Source organism: Perca flavescens, chromosome 3 (genome assembly GCF_004354835.1).
Source record: "Perca flavescens isolate YP-PL-M2 chromosome 3, PFLA_1.0, whole genome shotgun sequence".
Classification (NCBI taxonomy): Eukaryota; Metazoa; Chordata; class Actinopteri; order Perciformes; family Percidae; genus Perca; species Perca flavescens.
The window spans coordinates 21,832,750-21,848,347 of NC_041333.1; the positions used below are offsets into that span (position 1 = coordinate 21,832,750).

General features: G+C 41.7%; 1 protein-coding gene across 1 annotated transcript in view; it reads left to right on the top strand.

Annotated features, from left to right (window-relative positions):
* The window catches only part of dner (delta/notch-like EGF repeat containing), a 51,774-nt gene extending 39,566 nt beyond the window's left edge, over positions 1-12,208 (top strand). Inside the window, exons 6-13 of the mRNA XM_028573984.1 lie at positions 347-500; positions 1,160-1,273; positions 4,686-4,919; positions 8,633-8,755; positions 8,895-9,008; positions 9,349-9,480; positions 9,606-9,855; positions 10,797-12,208. Coding sequence (XP_028429785.1) covers positions 347-500; positions 1,160-1,273; positions 4,686-4,919; positions 8,633-8,755; positions 8,895-9,008; positions 9,349-9,480; positions 9,606-9,855; positions 10,797-10,908 — 1,233 coding nt within the window. The 3' untranslated portion in view covers positions 10,909-12,208. The remainder of the gene's footprint in view (positions 1-346; positions 501-1,159; positions 1,274-4,685; positions 4,920-8,632; positions 8,756-8,894; positions 9,009-9,348; positions 9,481-9,605; positions 9,856-10,796) is intronic.
* Positions 12,209-15,598: the final 3,390 nt, after the last annotated feature.

A 15,598-nucleotide genomic window follows, 5' to 3' on the forward strand; every position in this document is an offset into this window, starting at 1 on the left:
TCATTATTTGATAGTCAAAAATGCATGCAAGTCTAGGGTGTGGTATAGCAGCACCCTTGAAGACAGAGGGGTTAAAACATGCTGCAGGAGAAGTAGAAGGAACCTCCTGAGGTCCGTCAGTCCCCTCTTTATCCAAATACATGGTGATTTAACAATAGGGGAGAGAGGGAGCTGTAGCAGAGACCAATCTCATTATTTCTGTTACACAATTTTTCTTCCTTTCAGCGCTATCTCCCATTGTTTCACCCTCAAGGCTCATCGATTTGACACTTGAAATGTGTGTGTGTGTGTGTGTGTGTGTGTGTGTGTGTGTGTGTGTGTGTGTGTGTGTGTGTGTGTTTTGCAGAGCACTTTCTTCTGTGAGTGTGAAGACAGCTACACTGGAATCTTCTGTGAGGAATTTGATGCCTGCCACCGCCGACCTTGTCGCAACAATGGCACATGCACCGATGTTAGACAGGGGGGTGAAGGACGCAACTTCACGTGCACCTGCCCACCAGGTGTGTGTGTGTGTGTGTGTGTGTGTGTGTGTGTGTGTGTGTGTGTGTGTGTGTGTGTGTGTGTGTGTGTGTGTGTGTAACGAATCATCTTTGTTTTACAAAATTTCTGAATAAGAGCACAGAAACAGAGACCATTTTGACCTTGTCAGATTTATTTTAGGACATGGACTTGAAGCCGTGGCCTCTGCTAGGAAGGTAAATGTCGGAGGTGACCACTGATGTCATGTCACTCCACATTAAGGAACTATGCTAAAAAGCCGTGTTAGCAGCTGATGAGATTAACTAAACAGGAAAAAAAGATGCAGGCGGACAATAGTCAGTCAATGTGGCCAAATTCTGTGGAAATTAATGGCTTATTTACATAATTCTGTATTTCTTTATTAGGATGCCCATTAGCTACTACCATAGTTGTTGCTACACTCTTCCTGGGATTTACAAAAATCTATCCTATAGACAACATACAAACACAAACACAAGTAATGAATCAAAGTTTTCTCATAACTCATAAAACAGAATTTTAAGTTTTGAATTAAAGTCCCTATGTGCCTAGTTGGCTTTGTTTTGCACTGCATCTGTAGCTTAACTAGATCACTTTTAACTGCATTTGATTAAATCTACTGAAATAATTCAAGTAGTTTGATTATAGATTGTGTTTCTAGGTTATGAAGGGGAGCACTGCCAGTTGCTGGTTGACCACTGCCTTTCTCAGCCCTGCAAGAATGGAGCCACATGCTTCAGCAGCCTGGCCGGGCCCAGGTGCTATTGTCCCGAAGGTACGAACCCAATTTATTGATATTTTTATATTTGCACCTTTATTAATATTTAATAGTTGCACACTATATATTTGCACTCTTTCCTTCTTTGTACTGAAACTGCTGCACAATAATTTCCTTCAGGATAAATAAAGTTCTCTTATCCTATCAATTGCTGCATGTGTTGGTGTGTGGTGCCAGAAATAAATGCATTGTCCGCATTTAGAATAGAAATTAGTGCACACTATCATAATAAAAAAAATTATCAGTAATATGTTTTGAAACAAGAAATCAATTTGACATTTTAGAAGGAAATTAGACATACACACAAAACAAGTTTCCCTGCCAAATCCCCCTCTGACAGCTTGTGGTGTTTCTTTGTAAAAAAGAAAACAGGGAAACATAAAGACAGAAAAAGTGTGAATCCTGTGTGCATTTTTCAGCTGTCTGAATCCAGTTATTATACAGTCTGTGTGTCTGCTGCTGTTTGAACAATATCTGTGCCGCTGAGATGCTTAATTTAAACTTTCCTCCTCTATTCTAATTAGTCTTCATAGCCTCAGCGACCTGCATCAGCCTCTTCGGGGAAATCTGTGACCGCAAAACTTCTGCCGAAACAGCATTTTCTTAACAAGAGCGCACTAGTTTGTGATTAACGTACACCACGTACTGACAACGGTGTATTCACCCACACACACACACACACACACACACACACACACACACACACACACACACACACACACACACACGCTCTTTTACACACTGACAGAAGAGGAAGTGTCAGTACTCTGACTGCTTCCAGTCAGAACTGGCAGGCGGGGGAGTGAGCGGGCTAGCTAAATATAAACTGTTAACTGCTTTTAATGTTGGCAGGTTTGAATGCCAGCAGCAGGAACAAACAGACACCTCTATGTCAGTGAGGTCCCATGTCACAATGGGTGTGCGTTTTTCAACGCACTTTCAATAAATATTCAGACAAATAAACAGAAAATGTTGCACTCAAGAAGTGGAAGTTCTTACGCAGAGCAAGAAGCTAAACACAGAGGAAAGCAGGGGATTAAACCATGGCAGAACAAAAACAAATCATAACAAATCGTGTGTGTATGTGTGTGTGTGTGTGTGTGTGTGTGTGTGTGTGTGTGTGTGTGTGTGTGTGTGTTTGCAAGCATATGATAGAAAAAGGGAAAGGGAGCTTGGAAGAAGGATGCAGAGGAGTGAAGACATTTGGGTGAGATTTTCCTCCTGACTGCTCTCTGCAGCTGAATGATAAATGTCCTCCCCTGAAAGAATGTCTTGCAGATCAATGGATGCTTGAGAGAGATCTCTTCATTAGTGTGCACTCTGGTGCAGTCAGCACAGGAATTTACTACGGTGTTACTGTAAATCAGAGGAACCACGCACACTGTATCGCAGCGAGGTGTGTGCGTGTACACAGTCTCTCTCCGCTCTGCAGTACAATGGCTGCTCTCATGGGGAGATGAAGACAGAGGAGGAGAAGGGGTGAGGAAAAGAGGGAGGAAGTTATTTTTAGATGAGGAGAATAGTAGCAGAGGCTCACAAGCTAATGAGAGGAGATGAAGAAGAAACCAGGAGCTTTAACACCCAACCAGTCACACCACAAAGACAAATAAGAGTAAAAGCATGACAGAAACAAAACCACCCTCCCTCAACACAATAATTAAGACAGATTCTGTCAACAGCAACAATTTATTTTCTGATAAGCTGCTTTCACCGTATGTTCTTGTCTCTAACAACGAGAAGGAAGGGATAAAAGAAAGAACGTTAGGCGGTGATTTTGGGTGGTGGATGATGACAGATCCAAATCACTTGCTGTCTTTTTTCTCAGTATATTTATCTTTGATCAGTACTGTCACTCTGCTCACAGCTGGGATAAATTACTGCAGTTGTGCAAGCAGGACATTTTGTGTCTGAAGTTTGTGTACATATTTTGTGTACGTATGTATACTCGCTTGTGCTGTGTCCTGAGATTTAACTCAGCTCCCCACACTGGATGAAGCATGTGTGCATCACTTAGTAATTTAAGAGGCTGCAGAACAAAACACAGGAACAAACCCATACAACCTGCTGCCCTCGGATGGTTGATTTCTGGTAAGAGTGACTTACTCAGTACAGACCTTAAAGGCAGTTAAATCCCATTTTGAGTTTGTGTAAATTATTCTAAAAATCAAAGTAAAAAAAAAAAAAAAGAGCTCACCATACCTACATACATTTAAGTCAAGAGGTCTTTGTGTGCGTCTCTGACAACTAAACCCACAAACATTTCTTTGTGAACTTATTTGTAAGAGGTGGTCTTAGATGGCAGAAGAGTAGGTGCAATTTCATGCCAAAATGTCTGTCACATATCGTACCGCAACACCTGATTTGCATAAACACAAACCCTGCTGTGTCACTCTGCCCACCATTTTGCAAGTATCTTCATCTGAAGTCTTGAAATGAATGAACTTCAAAAGAGTTTCATAGTCTCACTTTGCCAGACCTTCCTCCACCACGGCGCTGCGGAGGGTCTGGTTAGTTCACACAGCATTCCGGGATTGAAGAAAAACGTGCTCTGGTTTATTGCCATTTCTTTAAACCAATCGCAATAGATCTTGGGCGCTGCTAAGCACCGGGAAAAGCTGAATAGCCTCGGGAAGGAGAGAGTTTAAAGGTGCTCTAAGTGATGTCACACGTTTTTTAGGCTACACATTTTTTTTGTCACATGCAGCAAACATCTCTTCCCTATCCGCGAGCTGCCTGTCCCCTGAACACACTGTAAGAAAAACGCGGTCTCTGTAAACAGCCCAGGCTCCACAAACGGCAACAAAAACAAACTGCGGCAACCTGCACCACGAAACATAACAAACAGTGTTCCAGCCAATAACCAACAAGAAGGATTTAGGGATGGGGGTTGGGGGGTTAGTGCGCGGAAGGGGACAGGATAAGGAGGAGGGCGGGGCGGGGCGAGCTAGCCTCCGTTTTGTTTGACAATACTTCGAACGTCAACAAGAAGTGACATCACCCAACATCGCTTAGAGCACCTTTAAAATGCCAACACAAAGGAAACCCAAGGCAACGGATATCCGGCCTAAATGAATGAAATCCGGTGGAATTTCCGTCGGCAACGGAGCAATCCCGAAAGTGGAACGTCAAGGATATAGACTAAGTTTCATCTGACCTTTGCCTGCAGAATAAGCAATAGGCCTGCACATGAACCTCAGCCTGGTGCTCTACTACGTGTTGTTTAATGTTTCCTAGCTGATAAAGACACTCAGGTGTAAATAATATCAAGGGTACTGGCAGCATTCCAGAGGTTCTGTTTTCCTTTCAGGCATACGATTACTATTATATTATTTTTGTGTCAGTTTCCCATAATTTTATCTCTCTCTGTCCAACCATTTCACACCCTCATCTCTGCCTCTCCCTCTTGCAGGCTACCAGGGTGCTACGTGTGAGCAGAAAGTGGACCCGTGTGCCTCCAGCCCCTGTCACAATAACGGGACATGCTACGCCCAGGGCCCTGGCCCCCTGGGGTTCGGCTGTAGCTGCACAGCAGGCTTCACCGGCCCTACATGTGCCCAGCTGGTGGACTTCTGTGCCCTAAACCCCTGCGCCCACGGGGTCTGCCGCAGCGTGGGTAACAGCTACAGGTGTATGTGTGTCCCAGGTGAGCTGCAGTGTCAGTCATCTCAGTGACTGGTGGTTTTACTAAGACTTTGGGTGCTGCTGGCCGCTGACAGTGTTGGGAAAGTTCACTTTCTACATTAACTAGTTCAAAGTTCAGTTCATAGTTCATACTTCAAAATTTTTAACTATGTTCACAGTTCCAAAAATGAACTAGTTCATAGTTCTTTTTTTCCACAGCTATTATGTTTCAAAATTATTGCCACAGCCCATATAGAACCACAGACAGCCATTATTCTATCAGTTTTAACACTGAAACTATGCGTCAGATTTCATCTTCATATCCAATTTTGAATCCTTATCCAACCAGGGTTTACATTAGCATTGAGGGGACAGCATTTCCCCATTGTTGCTTTAATGCTTTGTTGCTGTCCATTCAGTCCACACTAGTAGCAGCTGCAGCTTTCACCCCTACAGTAAAACAGAAAAACGTGCTGGTCTTTTTTAATGAGAAATGATTAAAAGAAACAGGACAGTAGTCCTTAAGGTGCAAATGAAAGCCGGTGGGCAAAGTTTGCACAGAAAAGTAAGATTTTTCCCATCCTCACTGACTCGTTTAAATGATCACATGTCGCCTCCATGCTGCTGTTGCCTACATGCTGCTTTTTGTTTTGATGACGCAAGCGATAGTGCGACACATATTAAAGCCTGTTTACGCTGTTTTTTAGCCAGGTTTTTACCTGGAAGGCTTTATAGAAATCTGGCGCTCTATTAAACAAAGTTAAACTGAGAGAGCCTGCCGTTCACAGACGCCAGAATGAACGAGTAACAGTAACAGTAACGTTCATCAGGCAGTAATGCAAAACGTTCAGTTCACGTTTGCCCGAAATATTAACGCGTTCAGGCACAACACTGGCCGCTGATGTCATGGCGCTGATGTCATGGCGCTGATGTCATGGCGCTGATGTCAAATTTAGCCAAAGGCAGTTCGAGGTGGGACAGCTCACCTCGTTTTTAGTTACCTGATCAAGACATCTTTACTTTTGATTCACCACTTGGACTTTTGAACAAAAAATATTAATGTAAGTCTCTATAAACATAAGCTATTGCCTTGGGATGCCTGAGCACTTGGACCCTTTGGGCCTGAGCTCAATTCAGAAATCCGTCCATAGCTTTAAGATACCTTCTGAATCCATCACCACTCTAAGTACAGCTTTACAGCCAACACATAAAGCTTAGTGATATATATAAAGACAGTGACTTTTAGCATGAGCTCTGAGTCAGAGAAGCAGTAAATATCGTCTGACGGGACGATTGTGGCGCTCGCTCCGATGCCTCTGTGATGAAATCAATTGAGTGGAATGATGACTTATCATTATCCATCGTCTTGCAATTACCTTGCTGAGATGGTGAGATAGATGACTTTCCCAGTGGGCCATGAACATAATTTGACATTTTGCCCCTACTGCTTTCTGTTTACACCGTCTGTCAGTCATGTATAAGCCAGTCACCATCTGAGTCTCTTACTTGATGCTCCCATTCATTCTCCTGCATCAGCAGCCTATACAGTAGCTTCTTTTGTTGTCTATTTTGCAGTATGGCTTAGCTTTGCAGGATGCTATCGACATATCTTAAAAGTATAGTCTCTGCAGGACACAGACAAATTACTAAACAGCTGTTTTTTACCTATTGATTTGGATTTGGAATGATATGAGCTTTTTTCTAGTTCTTTTTCAAACCTGTGAAACAGTTTCCTAAATATTTGAACTGTAAGAGTTATTGCTTGAGTTGATAATCTGTCCATAAGCCATGTTCTTCATGTTTATTCAAATGCTTTCACTTGCTGTGTCCCCGCATGCAGAGCAGTCGTCCCTTGCTTTCCAAATATTGAGATCTATTTTTTCTTCCCCACAGCCTTATTTTTTTCTATTATGCATTTCTTTCATATTTTTCTTTTTTCTCCTTCTCCCTTTGTCCTTTCTTGTCTTTATCTTCCTGCTGTTTACCTCACCTCATTCCCCTTTCATCCTCTGTTTTGGTGGTTGCCATGGTGAAGCAGTTGCCTTACAAGTGTGTGTGTGTGTGTGTGTGTGTGTGTGTGTGTGTGCGCACGTGGTGGCTCCCAATCAATTGTCTGAGTCTTCGACTATGCTGGTCGAGCAGATGCTGCCATCCAATCAAATGTCTCCACTCAGGCAACCCTGTCTAATGGGAATGGTGAAATTGGTGATTTGTAATTAGCATTGCATACATTACAACACACACACGCACACACACGCACACACACGCACACACACACACACACACACACACACACACACACACACACACACACACACACACACACACACACAGAGGTCAATTTTGTTTTCGATCAAAACTGACCTTTTGTCCACCTCATCAGAATGCCAGCTGGTGTCTGAGGTATGATTGTGTGTGCATGCTGCGTATGAAAGTTTGTATTTGTGTGTGTATGTGTATGTGTGTGTGTGTGTGTGTGTGTGTGTGTTTGTGTGTGTGTCTGTGTGTGTGTGGGTGTGGGTGTGGGTGTGTGCCTGCATGCACGTGTTCACATGAATACAGTAGTTTCTGTGCTTGTCTGCAAAATCTGTGATTTTGGGTGTATGTTGTGCAAATGCCTGCTGGCTGTTTAAAAGAAGGCTGGTGAGCTGATATGTAGAAGGATCCCTCCTCCAGTTTTCTGTAATCCAGCTCATATGAGAGGCTGCCATCCCACCAGCCAGCCTACAGATAGCAGACTGAGTCTTGGAAAGGCACTTGACATTTCACTGGCATTTCACAGAGAGGACCCTAGAGGATCTGACTGGGCTCTTCATTAATTCCCCCTCTCTCCTTTCCCAAACACATGTTAGCTAAGGTCCAGGTAGGGTTTGTTGAAACTTTGACAGCACTGGGACCCAATTGAAAAATGTAGTCAAGTGGGAGCGGAGCTTATGAAAACAGATTGCTACATTAGTCGTGTAAGGACTCTTCTGGTGATTTTTGTTCTCAAGTGGTAGATGGTGAAGCATTTCTATGAAGTATAGCTGCAAATGTGAACAGGTATATGAAGGTACATCATATGATCCGGGAATATTCATGTCAGCCTAATTACTGAATATTTAGATGCACAGTGAGTGACTTGACTAAACATACTGACATTCACTCTATCCTCCAGTCTTTTCCTGTGTTTAAAAAAAAAAACAGTTGTATATATAACTAGCCCACAAACTGTAGCAGTGCATGTTAAACAGATATAATTTGCACATTACACTTAGCTTCTAAACATTATCGGAGAAATAGAAGAGTAATTGATTGTTTGTTACTTATACAGTGACCATGTTTTCAGATATTGCAGGCTTATTCTGCCTCAGTACGCAGCTGCCATCCCATGGAAAACACAGTGCACTGCATGTCATTTGACCTTATGCCCAGTGCCATTGAAATTTTGGCAAAATACTGGGCTGACAATATATTAAGACTGGATATATTGGACAATTAACAATTGTTTAATTGATTGACATCTGTAGTTAACCAGTGTTGTTTTCGTATCTAGGCAGATCCAAAGATGTGTCAGTATATGTAAATGACTTACACTACCTGCTGATCACAGCTAAAGAGCATTCCTTTTCAGCAAAACACTCTCCTAGATTAACAAAGGTTAAAACATTATCTGGGTGCAGCAGCAAAATGACATTAAGTATTTAATGACTCTAACATTAATATATGCTGTATATATTTGTGTGTCCCATTAAGGCTACCATGGCTTGTACTGTGAAGAGGAGTACAATGAGTGTCTGTCTGCCCCCTGCCAGAACTATGCCACCTGTAGGGATCTCATCAATGCCTATGAGTGTGTCTGCACACCACAGTTTGAAGGTATGTACAGTATGTGTGAGCATATGGGTGAGTATGTGATTATTTTTAGATGCAGGCACACACCTGTAAATTAGCTTTACTTCTACATAGAAGTTAGGGTTTCATAGGACATGCTCTCTGTGTGTTTGTGTGTGTGCAGGCAGACACTGTGAAATATACAAGGATCCATGTCTGAAGATGCACTGCCAGAATGGAGGCCACTGTGAGAGTGCAGGACTCAATGTTTCCTGTGCCTGCCCACCTGGATACCTGGGTGAGCACTGAACTGAACAGTGGTAGACTAACTCCATATTAGTATGATTTACAGTTAAGGCTGAACACCAGGATATGGTAAATGATGCGTTTAATAGACTTCATTAAAAACAACTGCATTCAAGCTTAATATATAATAAGATGAGTCTCCCCCCTCATACAGTTTCTTATTGTGATAATATTTGGTCAAATAATAATGACACATTACAATTCTGCATTTTGCTGTTAGCGTTCGTGTGTTTGAAAACAATTGCATCAGGAGTCAGAATACCGGGAGCCTCAGTTTCTGCTCTTGGCTTTGTTGCTCTTGTTATTGAACGCAACCTTACCTGTCCGCTTAGGGGAAAAGTGTGAGGTCGACATTAACGAGTGCGAGAGCAACCCTTGTCACCATGGAGGAACCTGCGTTGACCAGTCAAATGGCTTCACCTGTCACTGTCCACCTGGGTGGGTGGGGCCCAGCTGTGAGATCCGTAAGTCAGCTTGTCAGAAACTGTCTGGTTCAGCTATTAATCTAAAATCTGACATGAGGAAAGCTACATGCCTTGTGTGTGTGTGTGTGTGTGTGTGTGTGTGTGTGTGTGTGTGTGTGTCTCAGACCTGCAGTGGAAGCCAGCACAACACACTGAGGACACCCTGACCAACATGCCCCGCCACTCCCTCTATATCATCATCGGAGCGCTGTGTGTGGCCTTTGTTCTCATGCTCATCATCCTCATCGTGGGCATCTGCCGCATCAGCCGCATCGAGTACCAGGGTTCGTCGCGCCATGCCTACCAGGAGTTCTACAACTGCCGCAGCATTGACAGCGAGTTTAGCAATGCCATCGCCTCCATCCGCCACGCCAGGTGAGTGACAGGATTAATTACTGTAGTTGACAGCAAAGTCTTTCAGGAAGGGAAGTGTTGGTTAAAGCAACACTAGAGAACTTTTCCCGCTTCGGTCCCTCTACTGGTTAGAAGCGTAATAGTCCACTACATTATATTATGCAAGTTTGCCAGATTGGGAAGCACGAGCTTGTAGTTCGAATGAGACAACCTGTAGGGGGACCAAAGCGGGAAAAGTTCTCTAGTGTTGCTTTTATGTCACTCAATTGATTCATGTACGTAAGTGTGTGTTGCTGCTTTTACTTACTTTTGCATTTTTTAAAGGGAATTTCTATCTCAACTCAAGGTCCACTTACTCCATTTTTCTGGAGCTGAAAACTCCAAAACAAGCGAGTAAGTCAGTTGCTGTTTCCATGGTCAAGGATAAACTGACTCGTGGGAAATACTACTTACCTTCTGAAAACATTTCTGTTACTCTGAAGGAGTTTCCTTTTTTCATAACGTCTGAGAAAATAACATCTAATAACATCAGTACGGTTATTGGATAATGTAATCACGGGTTATCTCAGCTTTAGCTGGGAGACCTTAAAGTTCTAACGGACAGCCTGATTTACAAACTCTGGATGTTGAGTTTAAAACACAGGGACATTATGGTGCTTCTCACAAAAAGACGCTATTGAGTTGCATTGTGGAAAGTGTAGGATCCAGTGGTTTTAAGCTAAAAGCTAGGATATCTCCGACTCAGACGCTGCATACATTTTAACCATTCATGTTTTTATTTTACTATTCTATCTTTTGTGATTCCCTTTAACTTTATAGAAGTCCAACACTAAATCACTAAAGTGCCCTTTTTTATAAAAGTTACTGTTTACTCAGTACCAACAAAGTAAGGGGCTACATTACAAAACTGTATTAGATGATGCAATATTGATGCACTGTTTGTATTTATGCTTTCTCATTAGATTTGGCAAGAAGGCCAGGCCTGCCATGTACGATGCCACTCCCATCGCCTATGAAGACTACAGTCCTGACGACAAGCCCTTGGTTACCCTCATCAAGACGAAGGATTTGTAAAACACAACCATCCCCAACACATCACAAGCTGTACACTGATGTACACATGTGCATACACCCCACACCCACACACACACACACTCTCACACACACACACACACACACACACACACACACACACACACACACACATATATACAGAAACTCAGTATAAATCTTGAAGAATTTCTTAAGAAAAAAAATAACAGCAAAAGAAAATTGAATGTAAATTGGAGAAAGAAAATCCAATACTCTGTAGTTTAAAAAAAAACTAATCTGGATTTTGATACATCTATTTTCCTGTCGAAGTCCACAATAAGGCTTTATTGTAGCATAAGAGCATACTTTGCATTACTTAAGTTATTGATGATGAGCGACACTACCAGTAACCCCTGCTGTACAAGAGTGATGACTTTAGTCTGCACCAGACTGTCTGTCTGTCGGCAGGGCCAGAAACCCACAAGCCTAAATTTCTAAAGTATAAACTCAGCAGACAATGCTGACGGCAGTCCTTGCAGGTGTGGTAGAAATAGTTGCACTCCTCTAGGTGCATACACTGTATCTTTTTCTATATCTAAAAAACAATCTGCTGTAGGTTGCCTTACCTTGTGCATGGTTAGATTAGATGTTATCTCTGCATTATTTTAAAAATCCTTTGTACTTGGTTGTTGTTGTTTTCTTTCATTGCAGTTGTATTTCTCTCTGTCAAGATTGTGCCAAATATTTTTGTTGTTGTTGTAATTTGTGGTTAGTAGATCTAATACACACATGTATAAAATACTAGTCACACACATTTCCTTTTTAACGATACATATTGTCCTGTTCTTTACATGCAAGTTTCTCAGTGGTGTATGAATAGTAAAGAAAGTGGGTTTACTGAAGTACTGTGTGACCCTACCATCCTACTGTATGTATTTCAGTGATATTTAGGATAATGGGTAGGTATTTTTCTCAATGCACAGAAAAATAGTTGGTTTTACTAAGTGTACCTGTTTATGCCAGTGTACAAATTAACCTCTAGTATTGACAGTGTTGAATAGTTTCTGGGTGAGAGTGTCTTTGCTAGCTTTAGGGAGGAGAGGGAAGAGGAGATTGAGAGGGACGATATCTACTCCAGAATATATGTGCTTCTATGTCCTGCCAATGGAAAACTCTCTGTCTGTGCAGCTGTGTTGTTCCTCCTAAGGTCAAGCAATGTTTTACCAATAGGCTCAGCTAATCTTCCTTTTTTTCTCTCATTTTAAACACAGCGACCACATGATTACCTAGTATCTATGTTGAGTGATATAAACAATAAAGATTCAAGTGAACATAACCTTAAGTACTCGCATTGGTGTCTCATGTGAAGTATGTTGTTGTTCTGACAACAGTGAGTGTGGGCAATTTCTTTTTTTATGGTTTTGTGGTTATGTAGAATTAACACCAATCAATCAATCACATCTGCAAACAAGATTTTCTTGTCAGGGTCAACAAACCATTTAATGTGCCAATGACAGTTGTTTTTTGCACTGCATGGATCATATTTGGGGCAGGATATATCAAAACGATTAGTATTTAGCTTAGTTCAACAACATCATACTAGTGAAAACACTAACATCAATTTAAACAGATAAATGAGAATACAATACCAGGAAATTTAAGTCATTATTTATTTATTAAGTGGTAGTGTTACATATACTGTAAGTATGATGGGGAAACATTTACAGTATTTGCATGAATTTAACCTAATGAGTAGTTTGCCTTAAAGGACTATTCCAGTTAATATTTTTATTTTATCATTTTTAGGCCTTTATTTGACAGGACAGCTTAGACTTGAATGGGGAAATGACCTGCACCAAAGGGTCTCAGGTAAGAATTGAACCCACGACTGCTGTGGCGAGGACTGAGTCTCTGTACATGGGGCACACGCTCTACCAGGTGAGCTACCCATGCACCCCTGTTCCAGTTAATTTTATCCTGGCGTATTCACCATAAATGTGGCAGTTGTGTATGTTGTGGCTCTATGGGTTGTGTTACCTTTGCACTCACCACCTCTGTTGTACAGATTTGGGGAAATGAAGACTGCAAAACAATGTATATTATGGCAAGCTGCGCAAGCCCCATACAGCATTTCCAATAAACACAACTTTTACATGAATCATTTCAATCGCTTGTCTCAGAGTTTGTCTGAAAGTAAACACAGAAAGAAGACATCTGAAACAGCCAGTGCAAATTTAGCAAACGCATAGCACCACATTAATGGGTTAGAATAAAGTGGAATCTTTCTTTAACTCCGATATTATTACATGACACAATAGCATGCCACAGTCGGTTTTGGGCTGAAATTATTAAATTGCTTTGAAGGCATGGATCGTGATTTTTTAACAAACAAAAAACAGAAAAGGAATTCTCTACAGCGTCTGTCTTTCTGCAATGTCCCAAGGCCATATCCACCAGACTGAACCGTCAGCCGTGGGAAAGCCCTTTTATGGAGTGTTGGTAATGTGAACACCCTCAGTGACCTCAGGCTTTATCCAGATGTTCCCCATGTAAACATCTCTAAATACAGACTGAGACTGCGGAGTCTTGTCGCTCAACACACCTACATATATTATGTGTATACACAAACACACACACATATTTTAGGAGCACCAGATGTTATTGATGGCTCTCACCTTTGCTTATGGTCTGCTTTGGAGGCCTTGTGCTTGACCTTTGCCCTCTGTTTGAGTAAGCCCTGTAAGCCCTAGATCGGGGTTGGGCTAAATGTGTGGGCGAAGCTAAACGTTTGACTCCGCGCGGGCAGCACATTCTCAAACGTATAATATATATAATAAATAATGATATTTGAATTATAAAAAAGGAAAAGAAGAACTAGGTTGGGTTTATAAAAAGAAGAACGGGGAAAGCAAACGTGACTCGCGGGAATAGAGCCCCGGTCTCTGGGGTACGCGAGACAACAACGGACGGTTGGGTTAAGGAAAACAACAACGGGGAAAGCAAATGTCACACGCGGGAAACTAACTCCGGTCTCCGGGATGAAAGTCCTGTGTTTTGCCCTCAGACACACATTCTTCCTCCTCCGGTTGCTGGAGTCAAACGTTTAGCTCCAACCACGTTGAGCCACTCCTCGATCTGCGTACTGCAGTCAAGATTCTATCACTGGGCTAGAAGCAGCGGTGTGGTTTCATTACAAAACAGTATCACTGTTCAGGAAAAAACTGAATTATTACACAATTTTGGCAGCAGTAAAAAAAATTCAACATAATGATCATTCAGTGCATTCCTAGACCACACTTATAGAATAACAAGGACATACTAACCATTCACAGTTCAAAACAGTCAGGCAAACTGAATGCTTCTGGTACAACTTGTTTTTGAGAAGCTTAAGAAGATCAAAATGTGTGGGCATGACTGCAGCAATTCCACATAGACTTTGTCCTTAGGTGCCTTTGTAAATCTTGGGAATTATGAGAATGGAAAATTTCAACTAACCACTTTTACCACTAGCCACTAAAAATGTTTTTTATATGATCATTTATATTTTAACTGCATTCCTGCAGTGGCTGGCTACTATGGTCTGGATGACTAATTTTCTGAGGCCTTGAAGTCTTCTTTATAATAGTGCTAAATATAATTACTTTTGGATTTCCAGCTGAAAGTCATAATTTTCCCATGTTGATTTTACATTAAATTAATATGAAAATGATATGCATGTGTATGGTTTTATCTGAAACTGTTGTTTTAGCAGCTAATTTTCTGCCACTTGAACCAGAGCTGTGTCATTAGAGAAAACAGCCCTTTTCTTAAAGTGACGAATATGAAATAAGATATGTCAGTGTGGACCCCATAGAAGTAACTTAGTACACCAACCAAATGTGCTTTATTTTCCACCATTTTACAACTGCATTAACGTTGGCCAATTTGGGCAGAGGAGCCAGCTGTAAACACAACACTAACATTGCCTTATAAAGTTGTTATGGCAAACAGTTTTCTATATACACATCCAGCAATCACCATAGACTGTATATAAGAATTGACCAACAGACCCCGTTGCTCTGGACGGAGACCAGTGAAGGCTATTAGAAGCACTTTTCCGGTGATCGCCAGCTTTACTGCGAAGCCTCCAACTGAGAGAGACAACGTAAATTGCCTGCAAGCTTATCCTGTACTATACGGTAATTCCTCACACAATCGTTAGCCTATTTTTACAAAAACGTCTGCTACGGAGCCATAACATGAGATACAAGGTAATGGAGCCTTTTATACATTGCCGTGTGTCTTTAGAAATAAACAATGGACAAATAGAGTCTTTAAACACTTCAGATGTAAAGTTATTCGCTGTCAAAGTGACGTCAAAATGAATGTTAGTCAGTGGAATGCTAACGGGAGGTGATAGCTTGGTAGCATCAAAATGGCGCCATAGGAGGTTTAAGTTCTGAAGCGAAGCTTACCCCCTTGGCAATCACAGAGCAACATTAGCATTAATTTGAAGTCATGTTTCTGGCCACATGACATATGTAAGTCCCATATTTACTGTCCCTTTAACTCTGGTTTGTCTCCAGTTCTCCTGAAGGAAATATGTGGCGCTTTAGCAGCTAAATGCTCCACGGTGTTCACCAGCTAATCGCTAACGGTCTGTGTGGTTTGGTGCAGGGAAGGCACTTGTTTTTTTCACAAGAAATAGCTGCCTGCTAAAAGCCAAGTAGATGAGAGTGGTGGGAGTGAACCA